This window comes from Aotus nancymaae, unplaced genomic scaffold (assembly GCF_030222135.1).
Source record: "Aotus nancymaae isolate 86718 unplaced genomic scaffold, 86718_ANA_hifiasm-v0.15.2.pri h1tg000058l, whole genome shotgun sequence".
NCBI classification, from domain to species: domain Eukaryota; kingdom Metazoa; phylum Chordata; class Mammalia; order Primates; family Aotidae; genus Aotus; species Aotus nancymaae.
The window spans coordinates 48550599-48566026 of NW_026988472.1; the positions used below are offsets into that span (position 1 = coordinate 48550599).

At 38.8% G+C, this 15428-nt stretch overlaps 1 protein-coding gene across 2 annotated transcripts in view; it reads right to left on the minus strand.

Annotated features, from left to right (window-relative positions):
* Window positions 1–509: 509 nt before the first annotated feature.
* Window positions 510–15428, minus strand: part of CLCN4 (chloride voltage-gated channel 4) — an 81313-nt gene continuing 66394 nt past the window's right edge. For both annotated transcript variants that reach the window (XM_021671556.2, XM_021671557.2), the window contains one exon: window positions 510–1075. In XM_021671556.2, coding sequence (XP_021527231.1) covers window positions 985–1075 — 91 coding nt within the window. In that variant the 3' untranslated portion in view covers window positions 510–984. The remainder of the gene's footprint in view (window positions 1076–15428) is intronic.

The following is a 15428-nucleotide window of genomic DNA, read 5'->3' on the forward strand; positions in this document are numbered from 1 at the left end:
CAGTCATATCTGATAAGACCTGAGAGGAAAAATAAGTGGTAACACTGGGTAGCCTGTTTGGACTCTTGCATATGCTACTTGTAAATGAAAGCACGCTTATGGCAGACTGGGGGACTACCAGCTATGGCTCATGAAGTGCTGAGATGATCAATATTGAATGCGTGGGCAAAAGCAATAAATAAATGAAGCAAATGCAATGGGGATGCAAATCAATGATCAGGTGTGTATACCCTCAAAATAACGATGCGTCCCTTTGTATGGGAGGAGACACAGCACAGTACTATATGCTCCAATAGTTCATTGTGCAGGCCCAGGATGCCAGTCTTGCAAAGAGAAATGATTTCTTCACACTCATCATGGCAGGCGCGCCTGGTGTTCATTCAGAAACTGATGGATAAGCCAGATAACAGGCTGAGAACAGGAGCAAGAAATGGGATGGTTGTGAGCGAACCCACTGGCATACTTGCAGCTTTCACTGTGTTCAAATTTAATTTTTCTTTTTCATCAAAGTAAGTGCAAATGTCTTTAATATGATTCAGTAACATAGCAGCAAAACTTCAAGAACCAATAAATAAGGACACTGACATGCTGATACCCTTTTGTCTTTTGGACTCAACGCTTCACGTGTGTTCGTAAGTTACAAACATCAGCCTTGAGCAGAAGGGGTAAAAGTTTCTTGAGTCAGCATTCATGCTCCACATACTTGTATAGATCACATCATTTACACCCACCCACATGCCCCCACAGCAGTAGCAAACTCATTAGGAAACACAGCTTGAAACTCATACGGGGTTAAAGCTATAAAATGCCTAATCATTGATACTTTTGTTTTTAAAGGTTTCATTCTTCTTCCCCTCCTTTCAAACAAAACTTTTGTTTCTGCTGTCCCCAATGCGTGATCTTTCATTGGAATAATAACATATCATTTATTTCTTTTTAAATGACACAGTCAGTGTTTTTCTGAAAATAATTGCCACCTTGTTGCTAATTAAACATGATGGATTCGGGGTCCTGGTTTGCCATCTGGGCCATATGTCTCAGAACATCCTTTTTTGTGATGATGCCAAGAAGTCTCCTGGAAAAGAAACAAAATAGAGAAAAGAGGTCAGCCTTGCAACAGCAACTCATCCCTGTCCCTAAACCCCAAGTGCCTTTTCCATGTGGGCACAGAGACAGACAGCACTTCCCAGCTTCCCTTGTGGTTAGGCAGAACCAATGATGGGAGCACTGGCCAATGCCTGTGGGTGGAGATGACAGATGCCACTCCCAGGTCTCCTGTGCATTTCCCCCGACTCTCTCTTCTCATCTGGCAGCCACAGACACAGAAGCCAGTGAAGGGCTCTAAGAATTGACTTAGGAGCCACCAGATTCAAACACCTGGGTCCAGAGCCCACACCTGCTACAATCCACATTGGCTGTAAGTGAGAAAAATAAACCTTTATTGCATTAGGCCACTGAGATTGCAAGCTTGTTTATTACAACAGTAAACCTATGATGACTACTATATCCTCTTAAATTTCAAAACTATAATCAATTTTAAAAGGGTTTATGAAAGGCATTGTCAAAATATGACCATACCACAGGAATTCCAAGTATAAGGTATTTTAAATATAAGAAATTTTAAGTATAAGATAAAAAGTGATTCTATTTGTAATTCTATCTTACTGGAAGGATAAAGTTTTGACATTCATCTGTGACTATATATGTAAATTGCCTCCTCTTCCAAAATTTCATTGCTTTCAACTCATACAAACAATGCCATAGGCAGGGCATGTGGCTCACACCTGTAATCCCAGCACTTTGGGAGGCTGAGGTGGGTGGATCATGAGGTCAGGAGTTTGAGAACAGTCTGACCAACATGGTGAAACCCCATCTCTATTAAAAATACAAAAATCAACTGGGTGTGGTGGTGTGCACCTGTAATCCCAGCTACTCAGGAGGCTGAGGCAGGAGAATCACTTGAACCCAGGGGTCAGAGGTTGAAGTGAGCCAATATCGCACCACTGCACTCCAGCCTGGATGACAGAGCAAGACTCCATCTCAACTAATGGGCAAAACAACCAGCTAGCATCATAATGACAGGATCAGATTCACATACAATGATATTAACCATAAATGTAAATGTTTACAGGCTAAATGCCCCAATTAAAAGGCACAGACAGGAAAACTGGATAAAGAGTCAAGACCAATCAGTGTGCTGTATTCAGGAGACCCATCTCACATGCAAAGACACACATAGGCTCAAAATAAAGGGATAGAGGAATATTTACCAAGGAAATAACAAGCAAAAAAAAAGCAGGGGTTGCAATCCTAGTCTCTGATAAAACAGACTTTAAACCAACAAAGATCAAAAAAGACAAAGAAGGGCATTACATAATGGTAAAGGGATCAATGCAACAAGAAGAGCTAACTATCCTAAATATATATGCATACAATACAGGAGCACCCAGATTCATAAAGCAAGTTCTTAGAGACCTGGACTCCCACAAGTTCCAAAGAGACTTGGACTCCCACACAAAAATAGTGGGAAACTTTAACACCCACTGTCAATATTAGACAGATCGATGAGACAGAAAATTAACAAGGATATTCAGGACTTGAACTCAGCTCTGGACCAAGTGGACCTAACAGACATCTACGGAACTATCCACCCCAAATCCACAGAATATACATTCTTCTCAGCACCACATCACACTTATTCTAAAATTGACCACATAATTGGAAGTAAAACACTCCTCAGCAAATGCAAAAGAATGGAAATCATAACAAACAGTCTCTCAGACCATAGTGCAATCAAATTAGAACTCAGAATTAAGAAACTCACTCAAAACCACACAACTACATGGAAACTGAAAAATCTGCTCCTGAATGGCTACTGGGTAAATAATGAAATTAAGGCAGAAATAAATAACTTCTTTGAAACCAATAAGAACAAAGACACAATGTACCAGAATCTCTGGGACATAGCCAAAGCAGTGTTTAGAGGGAAATTTATAGCACTAAATGCCCACAAAAGAAAGCAGGAAAGATCTAAAATCAACAATTAACATCACAATTAAAAGAACTAGAGAACCAAGAGCAAACAAATTCAAAAGCTAGCAGAACATACGAAATAACTAAGATCAGAGCAGAACTGAAAAAAGAGACACAAAAGACCCTCCAAAAAAAATCAATGAATCCAGGAGCTGTTTTTTTTTTTAAAGTTCAACAAAATAGACCACTAGCCAGACTAATAAAGAAGAAAAAAGAGAAGAATCAAATAGACACAATAAAAATGATAAAGGGGATATCACCCCTGATTCCACAGAAATACAAACTACCATCAGAGAATACTATAAACACCTCTATACAAATAAATTAGAAAATCTAGAAGAAATGAATAAATTCCTGGACACATACACCCTACCAAGACTAAATCAGGAAGAAGTTGAATCCCTAAATAGACCAATAACAAGGTCTGAAATTGAGGCAGTAATTAATAGCCTACCAACCATAAAAAGCCCAGGACCAGATGGATTCACAGCCGAATTCTACCAGAGGTACAAAGAGGAGTTGGTACCATGCCATCTGAAACTAGTCCAAACAATAGAAAAAGAGGGACTCCTCCCTAACTCATTTTATGAGGCCAGCATCATCTTGATACCAAAACCTGGCAACAAAAAAAAGAAAATTTCAGGCCAATATCCCTGATGAACATCAATGCGAAAACACTCAATAAAATACTGGCAAACTGAACCCAGAAGCACATCAAAAACCTTATCCACCACAATCAAGTTGGCTTCATCTCTGGGATGCAAGGCTGGTTCAACATATGCAAATCAATAAACGTAATCCATCACATAAACAGAACCAATGACAAAAACCACATGATTATCTCAATAGATGCAGAAAAGGCCTTTGATAAAATTCAACACTGCTTCGTGCTAAAAACTCTCAGTAAACTAGGTATTGAGGGAATGTATCTCAAAATAATAAGAACTATTTATGACAAACCCACAGCCAATATCATACTGAATGGGCAAAAGCTGGAAGCATTTTCTTTGAAAACTGGCACAAGACAAGGATGCCCTCTCTCACCACTCCTATTCAACATAGTATTGGAAGTTCTGGCTAGGGCAATCAGGCAAGAGAAAGAAATAAAGGGTATTCAAATAAGAAGAGAGGAAGTCAAATTGTCTCTGTTTGCAGATGACATGACTGTATATTTAGAAAACCCAATTGTCTCAGCCCAAAATCTCCTTAAGCTGATAAGCAACTTCAGCAAAGTCTCAGGATACAAAATCAATGTGCAAAAATCACAAGCATTCCTATACACCAATAACAGACAAGCAGAGAGCCAAATCATGAGTGAACTCCCATTCACAATTGCTACAAAGAAAATAAAATACCTAGGAGTACAACTTACAAGGGATGTGAAGGACCTCTTCAAGGAGAACTACAAACCACTGCTCAAGGAAATAACAAAGGACATAAACAAATGGAAAAACATTCCATGCTCACGGATAGGAAGAATCAGTATCATCAAAATGTTCATACTGCCCTAAGTAATTTGTAGATTCAATATTATCTCCATCAAGCTACCACTGACTTTCTTCACAGAACTAGAAAAAAACTACTTTAAATTTCATATGGAACCAAAAAAGAGCTCATATAGCCAAGAAAATCCAAAGCAAAAAGAACAAAGCTGGAGGCATCATGCTACCTGACTTCAAACTATACTACAAGGCTACAGTAACCAAAACAGCATGGTTCTGGTACCAAAACATATATGTAGGCCATGGAACACAACAGAGGCCTCAGAAATAAATAACACCACACATCTACAACCATCTGATCTTTGACAAACCTGACAAAAACAAGCAATGGGGAAGATTTCCTATTTAATAAATGGTGTTGGGAAAACTGGCTAGCCATATGCAGAAAACTGAAACTGGACCCCTTCCTTATACCTTATACAAAAATTAACTCAAGATGGATTAAAGACTTAAATGTAAGACCTAAAACCATTAAAACCCTAGAAGAAAACCTAGGCAATACCATTTAGGATTATAGGCATAGGCAAAGACTTCATGACTCAAAGACCAAAAGCAATGGCAACAAAAGCCAAAATTGACACATGGGACCTAATTAAAGAGCTTCTGCATAGCAAAAGAAACTATAATCAGAGTAAACAGGCAACCTACAGAATGGGAGAACATTTTTGCAATCTATCCATCTGATAAAGGGCTAATATCCAGAATCTACAAAGAACTTCAATGAATTTACAGGAAAAAAACAAACAACCCCATCAAAAAGTAGGCAAAGGATATGAACAGACACTTCTCAAAAGAAGACATTTATGCAGCCAACAAACATATGAAAAAAAGCTCATCATCACTGGCCATCAGAAAAATGCAAATCAAAACCACAATGAGATACCATCTCATGCCAGCTAGAATGGCGATCGTTAAAAAGTCAGAAAACAATAGATGTTGGAGAGGCTGTGGAGAAATAGGAACGCTTTTACACTGTTGGTGGACATGTAAATTAGTTCACTCATGGTGGAAGACAGTGTGGTGATTCTTCAAGGATCTAGAACTAGAAATACCATTTGACCCAGCAATCCCATTACTAGGTATATACCCAAAGGATTATATACATCATTCTACTATACAGCCACATGCACACGTAAGTTCATTGTGACACTATTCACCATAGGAAAAGACTTGGAACCAACCCAAATGCCCATCAATGATAGACTGGATAAAGAAAATGTAGCACATATATACGATGGAATATTATGCAGTCATAAAAAAGGATGAGTTCATGTCCTTTGCAGAGACATGAATAAAGCTGGAAACCATCATTCTCAGCAAAGTAACACAGGAACAGAAAACCAAACACCACATGTTCTCACTCATAAATGGAAGTTGAACGATGAGAACACATGGACACAGGGAGGGAAGCATCACACACTGGGGCCTGATGATGTGTGGGGAGCTAGTGGAGGGATAGCATTAGGAGAAATACCTAATGTAGATGATGGGTTTGATGGGTGCAGCAAACCACCATGGCATGTGTATACCTATGTAACAAACCTGCATGTTCTGTACATGTACCTCATAAATTATAAAAAAAAATGCCACTTACCAGAGTCCATTGTATGGGACCAGCAAGACTGTATATCACACAATGCCAAGGAGCACTGTTTACAAACATTGCAGTGTAAATCGTGACCTCTGGACTATACAGTGCACATTTGCACAACCATTCATGGCAACCCTTGCTTCATTCTTTTACTAAATGACCACCTGCAGGAACACATCATGCCCCTTGGGTAAAATGAAAGGTCTGAGAGAAGGAGACGTGTACAACTTCTTTGGAAAAAAGAAGTTCCATTGCCATGTAAGTTTGCAAAATACTACTCATTGGATCTCCATTATACCCAAAGAAAGGTGTATGGGGAAGCAAACTCTGGTAGTTTCACATTAAAATACTGTATAGCTATTAAAATAATGAGTTTCTACTCTGTGTAACATGATAATATACAAAAAAATCTGAAAACACAATTGTAATATACTGTCATTTATTTAATTAAGGCCAAATTAGTCAAATTTGTCTCTTAGTGAATATGAAGAGGGGATGTAAGTATTTTAAGTAGTATTCAAATCAGTTACACAGTAAAATAAACACTGATTAGTGAAACTCAGGCCAGAATTCTGATGTTTTTGCCTCTGACTACATGGGACCTTAAACAGTCTTGGAAAAGGTATTCATTTCTTGTGTTGGTTTCCCTGTGTATCACACTGAGGGAGACAGAAAATACAGCCCCTTCCCCTCCATCTCACGGCAACATCTTTAGGAGAGAGGAAAATAGTGAAAGAGCATGTTAAGCAAACAGAATAATGACGATATGAATTACAAAAGCATTAAAAGAATATGTCATGACCCTACAGTGATCATTTTTCTTAAATGGGAAGGAATACTTGATAAATGTAGAAAACAGGACAGAATTTGATAATTAATACTTTGTAACTCCCAATGTAATAATTAGCTTAGCCAATAATTATCAATGGATACCAAAATCATTGGGTGAATGGTTGCTGGAAAACAGAAAATTCACACAGTCTCAAAGTACTTTTCTAGAGATTATGAACAAAGAGAAAAATGTCACTTTACAATGGAGGGCTCTGGCCATCACCATCTCATCCAAGCAATGAAGCTTATCATCAACAAAGTCAATCACCTATGTTGGAATGCTGCCAAAAATGACTTAAACCAAATTGAATCATGAGGAAGTAATCAGATGCAGAATGTGAGACTACTGGTCTGGACTCTTCAAAGGAAATCTATGCATGTAACAAAGCTGCACGTGTACCCCCTGTATCTAAAATAAAAGTTAAAATTATTTTTTAAAATCTCTGTCATAAAAAACAAAACAACGCAGGGAACTATCCTAGACAAGAGACTAAAAAGGCAAAACAATGCAACGCACAAACTTTGATAGAATTCTAAGTTAAAATTTGAATATCAACTTGATACTGGGTGATATATTGAGTTACTGTTAATTTTACATCATTATGGTTTGGTAGTCACGTAAAGAAAATGTTCTTATTCTTAGAAGATGTCTGCTTCATTAATAATTGCCAAAACCTGGAAGCAACCAACATATTCTTTAGTAGGTGACTGGATAAACTAAACCATGGCATATTCAGACAATGGATATTTTTCAGCAATAAAAACAAAAGCGCTATCAAGTCATGAAAAGATGTGGAGGAAAATAAAAATGTGTATTGCTGAGCGAAAGAACCTGGGCTGAAAAGGCTACATACTGAATGATTCCAACTACATAATATGCGACATTCTGGAAAAGGCAAAACTATGGAGGCAGTAAAAAGATCAGTGGTTGTCAGGGTTTGGGGGATGGAAGAGAGGGATAAATAGGCAGAGCACAGGGGATTTTTAGGGTAGTGAAACTACTCTGTATCATCCTGTAGTGGTAGATACATGGTATTATATATTTGTCAAAATCCACAGAAATATACAACACAGCATGCATCCTAAAGTAAACTACGAATGTTAGTTAATAATGTATTGATATTGGTTCATCGATTACAACAAATATAATAGTAATGCAAGATATTGACAATAGGGGAAACTGTTGGGGAGAAGGAGACATATGGGAACTCTGTACTTTTTCTCAATTGTTCTGTAAACCTAAACGTTGGTATAATCCTGAAACAAGACCTACCTAAAGGAAACAAATGTTAGCACTCTTCTTTGCAGTGAGATGCTGAGTTCTCCTGGGAAAACCCATCTGTGAGTATGTACACAGTTGATAGATTCAAGGCCCAACAAGGGCTCTGGTCTCCTCACACAGGAAGGTTGCTGGGTCCAGCTGGCAGAGCCTGAAAACATTTCTTTCCATCCTGATTTGTCTTAGTTGCTTCGGCTCAACTGTCATAATGAGGGTCCATTGCAGTCAATCAACCAGAGATACACATTTTCTCAAGAGCACTATTACCCAATACTTTGCTAAATCACCCTGCTTCTACAGTTGCAGAAGCTTTAGTGGGCCCTGGTCTCATTAGAGTTGCCCTTTTGTTTTGTCAGCCATGTATTGCTGCTGAGAAGAGCAGTCCAGACCTCCAGACCTGAGGCATGTCAGAATCTTAGAGGCCCACATAAGAAAAAAAGGTTTCCCAATCAACAAAGTGAAGAGACAACCCACAGACTAGGAGAAAACATTATCAAACTATCCATCTGACAAGGGATTAATAACCAGATTATGTAAGGAGCTCAAACAACTCTGTAGGGGAAAATTTAATCATCTGATCCCCAAAATGGGCAAAATATTTGAGTAGACATTTCTCAAAAGAAGACATGCAAATAGCAAACAGGCCTATGAAAATAGTATAGTTGGATAGCTTGTAACACAAAGGGTAAATACTTGAGGGGATGGATACTCCCATTCTCCATGATGTGATTATCATGCATTGCATGCCTGTATCAAAGCATCTTATGGGCCCCATAAATATACACATCTACTATATACCCACAAAAATTTAAGTATTTTTAAACAAGGTTTCCTCCCAGGGTCAGGTAAATTTTGTTCTAGCTCTGATAATTCTAATTAATTTCAAGGAAGCAGTGACAGCTAGGAAAGGTGGCTTTGTTACTGGGAAGGGCTTCTATTTATAGGCAGATAGAAGTCCCCAGTGAGGCCCCATCCCATGCAGTAGCAGCGAAATGAGTCCCAAGCTGGGCCCATAGGACTCCTTGCACCCATCCAGCCCTCTACCTAGGAAGGTGTTATGCAGGGTTTCTCTACCTTGGCACTAGTGACATTTGGGTTGGCTAATTATTTGTTGTGGATAGGCCATTCTGTGCATGGTAGAACATATAGCAGCACGCTGGGCCTCTATCCACTAAATGCAGCAGCATCCCCATCCCCCATCGTGACAACCAAAATGTCTCCAGACAATGCCAAATGTCTCCTGTGGACGGGGGACAAGATTGCCCCTGGTTGAGAACCACCATCCAGATTAAAAAGTACTAAAATAGTTCCACACCAGTTGGTTTATAGCTACTGAGCTAGACACCCTGGAATGTCCCCTGCCAACCTCATACCTTATAGAACTTCAATGAATTCCCCACAATTCATAACAAATGAGTTAATTATCTGGTGCCAGCTCTTAAATACTTTCACTGTTACTCCCAGCCAGGAGCTTTCAGACACGAATGAACCTCTGTGGGTGAATCTATAATACACCATGAATGTGGGACACAGGAATCCCATTACCTGGTCCCATATCCTCAGTATTTTACTGAACAGGTATCCCAAAATGCAGCAGCCATTCCAGGAATCTGGATACTTAAAGATGCTGCAGCGTATCTTCCCATCGCCCCCAGGTCTACTCCCCACTGTCGTTGGCCCCAAAGGGTGCTGTGCAGAGGGGATTGATGTCCTCAAGGGTCAGGGTTGGCTGGCAGAGTTCTCCATCAAAGATCCTCCCGGCACCTGGCAGCCGATTGTGCCCCAGGAGATAGACCTGGAAGAACCCAGATGGGACTGGCTCTGCAACCAATTCCTTTTAACCTTGAGCAATGTTTTGCTTTTTAGGGTCTCACCTCCTCATTTGAAAACTGAAGGGAATGGGGGAGGGGGAAGGAGGGGATGGAGGATGGTTAATGGGTACAAAAAACAGTTTAAAAGAATATGATCTGTATTTGATAGTGCAACAGAGTGACTACAATCAATAATAATTTAATTATACATTTAAAAATAACTAAAAGAATATAATTGGAATGTTTGTAACCCAAAGGATAAATGCTTGAGGTGATGGAGCCACCATTTACCCTGATATGAATATTATGAATTACATGCTTGTATCAAAATATCCCATATACTCCATAAATATATACACCTATGTACCCACGAAAATTAAAAATAATTTTTTCTTAAAAAGGGAAACCAATGAATTGATCAGCAAAATGTGGTCTATCCATACAACGCAAGATGCTTCAGCCCTAAAAAGGAAAGAAGTACTGGCACACCTTCAGTGCGAATGAACCTTGAAAACATGATGCTCAGTGAAAGCAGCCAAACACAAAAGGCCACATAATGCAATAATGCATGAGTATGTCGACATGAAATGTCCGGAATAGGCAAGTCCACAGAGACAGAAAGCAGCGCAGTGGTTGCCAAGGGCTGTGGTATAGGAGGTAACAGCTAAGGGGTGTGGGGTATCTTTTTGGGGTGATGAAAATGTTCTAAAATTGTGGTGATGAATGCACACAACTCATTTTCTACTAAAAACCACTGAATCATGCATTTTAAATGGGTGAATTGTACCATATGTGAATTATTTCAATAAAGCTGTTAAATGAATGAATGAATGGATGAAGTAAAGGCAGTGCCCCAAGTGCTACACAAAGTCCCACTCACCATTCAGATGCTACGAATCTGTTCACAAGAGCATAAGGCAGGTGAAGTAATTATCTTACTGACTTTGACTTCTCTCTCAGAAAGCATAATTGCAAAATGAAAGGCAAGGGAACAGTGGAAGGAAGTTTTAAAAATTGAGCATTTGAAAGTGTTGGGATTTCTATTGCCCTTTCAAAATAAAAAAGAAATAGTTATAAGGCCAGCAGCTTATACCTATAAGATGCCACTAAGAAATCTGTGATCAGAAGGGAAATCAAAGCAGCTGTGAGAGGTTCAGCCCACACAGGCAGAGCACCCGGAACCTAGAGGTGTTCTTATGCCATGGGGAAGGGCTCCACCGCTGCCAACTAGTGGACAGGCTCTCATTTTAAACTGCCCTTTCATACTCTAACAATTTCCTGCCACCAGAAAGCCTGCTCAGAACAGTCTCCTCTTTTTCGGTTCCATGTGAATTTTGAAGTAGTTTTTCTCTAATTCTGTGAAGACAGTCAATGAGTATTCAATGATGGGGATAGCACTGAATCTATAAATTACTTTGGGCAGCATGGCCATTTTCACAATATTGATTCTTCCTATCCATGAGCTTGGAATGTTTTTCTATTTGTTTGTGTCCTCTCTGATTTCCTTGAGCAGTAGTTTGTAGTTCTCCTTGAAGAGGTCCTTCATTTCCCTTGTTAGCTGTATTTTATTCTCTTTGTAGCAGTTGTGAATTCGAGTTCATTCATGATCTGGCTCCCTGCTTGTCTGTTATTGGTGTATAGGAATGCTTGTGATTTTTGCACATTGATTTTGTATCCTGAGGCTTTGCTGAAGTTCTTTATCTGCTTGAGGAGATTTGGGGCTGAGACAATGGGATCTTCTAAATATACAATCATGTCATCTGCAAACAGAGACAATTTGACTTCCTCTCTTCCTATTTGAATACCCTTTATTTCTTTCTCTTGCCTGATTGCCCTGGTCAGAACTTCCAGTACTATGTCGATTATGAGTGGTGAGTGAGGGCATTCTTGTATTGTGCTGGTTTTCAAAGGGAATGCTTCCAGCTTTTGCCCATTCAGTATGATATTGGTTATGGGTTTGTCATAAATAGGTCTTATTATTTTGAGATATGTTCTATCAATACCTAGTTTATTCATAGTTTTTAGCATGAAGGGCTGTTGAATTTTATCAAAGGCCTTTTCTGTATGTATTGAGATAATCATGTGGTTTTTGTCTTTAGTTATGTTTGTGTGATGAATTATATTTATTGATTTGTGTATGTTGAACCAGCCTTGCATCCCAGGGATGAAGCCGACTTGATTGTGGTGGATAAGCTTTTTGATATGCTACTGGATTCAGTTTGCCAGTAATTTTTAATTGAGGATTTTTGCATCAATGTTCATCAGGGATATTGGCCTGAAGCTTTCTTTTTTTGTTGTATCTCTGCCAGATTTTGGTATCAGGATGATGCTGGCCTCATAAAATGAGTTAGGGAGGAGTCCCTCCTTTTTAATTGTTTGGAATAGCTTCTAAAGAAATGGCACCGGCTTTTCTTTGTACCTCTGGTACAAAGAATTCAGCTGTAAATCTTTCTGGTCATGCAATTTTTTTTGGTTGGTAGGGTATTTATTACTACCTCAATTTCAGAACTTGGTATTGGTCTATTCAGAAGTTCAACTTCTTCCTGGTTTAGTCTTGGGAGGGTGTATGCATCCAGGAATTTATCTATTTCTTCTAGATTTTCTAGTTTATTTACATAGAGGTGATATAGTATTATCTGATGGTTGTTCGTGTTACTGTGGAGTCAGTGGTAATATTCCCTGTATCATTTTTTGTTGTGTCTATTCAGTTCTTCTCTCTGTTCTTCTTTATCACTCTAGCTAGCAGTCTATTTTATTTAATTTTTTCCAAAAAAAAAAAAATCCTGGATTTGTTGATTTTTTGAAGGGTTGTTCATGTCTCTATCTCCTTCAGTTCTTCTCTGATCTTGCTTATTTCTTGTCATCTTCTAGCTTTGGGGTTTATCTGCTGTTGGTTCTCTAGTTCTTTCAGTTGTGATGTTAGGGTGTTGATTTGAGATCTTTCTAGCTTTTTGATGTGGGCATTTAATGCTATAAATTTCCCTCTTAACACTGCTCTAGCTGTGTCCAAGAGATTCTGGTACATTGTCTCTTTGTTCTCATTGGTTTCAAAGAACTTCTTGATTTCTGCCTTAATTTCATTATTCACCCAGTAGTCATTCAGGAGCAGGCTGTTCAATTTCCATGTAGTTATATGGTTTTGAGTGAGTTTCTTAATCTTGAGTTCTAATTTGATTGCACTGTGGTCTGAGAGACCACTTGTTATAATTTCAGTTGTTTTGCATTTGCTGAGGAGTGTTTTAGTTTCAATTATGTGATCGATTTTAGAGTGTTATGTGGTGCCAAGAAGAATGTATATTCTGTTGGCTTTGGATGGATAGTCCATAGAGCCTAGAAAAACCTAAGCAAAAAGAACAAAGCTGGAGGCCTCATGTTACCCAACTTCAAACTATAATACATGGCTACAGTATCCAAAACAGCACAGTACTTGTACAAAAACAGACACATACACCAATGAAACAGAATAGAGATCTCAAAAATAAGACCGCACATCTACAACCATTTGATCTTTGACAAAGCTAACAAAACAATCAATGGGGAAGGGATTCCCTATTTAATAAATGGTGCTGGGAGAACTGGCTAGCTATATGCAGAAAATTGAAACTGAATCCCTTCCTTACACCTTATACAAAAATTAACTCAAGATAGATTAAAGACTTATATGTAAAACCCAGCACAATAAAAAGCCTAGAAAAAAATCTAGGCAATACCATTCAGGACGTAATCAAGGGCAAAGATTTCATGACGAAAACATCAAAAGCAATTGCAACAAAAGCAAAAGTTGACAAACGGGATCTAATTAAACTAAAGAGCTTCTGCACAGCAAAAGAAACTATCATCAGAGTTAACAGACAACCTACAGAATGGGAGAAAATTTTTGCAATCTATCCATCTGACATAGGTCTAATATGCAGAATCTGCAAGGAACTTAAACAAATTTACAATAAAAAAAAACAACCCCATCAAAAATTGGGCAAAGGACATGAACAGACACTTCTCAAAAGAAGACATTTTTATAGCCAGCAAACACATGAAAAAAAAGTTCCACATCACTGATCATTAGAGAAATGCAAATCAAAACCACAGTGAGATACCATCTCATGCCAGTCAGAATGGCAATTATTAAAGTCAAGGAACAACAGATGCTGGTGAGAGTGTGGAGAAACAGAGACGCTTTTACACTGTTGGTGGGAATGTAAATTAGTTCAACCATTGTGGAAGATAGTGTGGCGATTCCTCAAAGACCTAGAACCAGAAATACCATTTGATCTAGCAATCCCATTACTGAGTATATACCTAAAGAAATATAAATCATTCTATTATAAAGATACATGCACAGGTATGTTCACTGCAGCACCATTCACAATAGCAAAGACATGGAATCAACCCAAATGCTCATCAGTGATAGGCTCGATAAAGAAAATGTCCCTGCAAAGGATGTGATCTCATTCCTTTTTATGGCTGCATAGTATTTTTATGGCTGCAGAATACTATGCAGCCATAAAAGGAATGAGATCACATCCTTTGCAGGGACATGGATGAAGCTGGATGCCATTATCCTCAGCAAACTAACACAGGAACAGAAAACTGAACACCGTATGTTCTCACTTATAAGTGGGAACTGAACAATGAGAACACATGGACACAGGGAGGGTAACAACACACACTGGGCAGGGTGAGGGAGAACATCAGAATAAATAGCTAATGCATGTGGGGCTAATACCTAGGTGATGGGTTGATAGGTGCAGGAAAACACCATGGCACATGTTTACCTAGGTAGCAAGCCTGCATTTCCTGCACATGTATCCCGGAATTTAAAATAAAATTAAATTTAAAAAAACAGAACAGTCCTCCCTGGAGCCTTGGGTAGCACCACTTAAACTGGATTATGTCCATGTTCCTTAGTAGATAACAAGTTCCTTGGCTTTTCTTTTTTAACACTTTTTGTGCCCTCTATAGTTCCCAGCTAAAATAGATACCCAATATAATGTTGATTAAACCAATGTTGCTTTGAAAAAATAAGACTTATTAGTGTTTGCAAAGTGACGAGAACTAATACACACACACACACACAAACACACACACACACACACACACACACACACGGAACCCTCCCATATCTATAAATCCTGGTTTTTGTTTCCCTATCTTCACCCTGGAGACAGTATCAAAAGATCAGGCATTTGCAGTTCTGAAAACCTCCTTTTAAAGCTCTATGACTGTAATGTCTAAAAGTTAAGTTGATTATAACAGCGCTGGGGAAATATGAATTGAGGAGCTGCCTTGGGTTCGTGCATAAATTGTGCCCTGGCCTGCGATGGTAATTATCACAAAAGAAGAAAGCCGAACATCAACCCAGAAGGAGGTAACATCAAATCCAG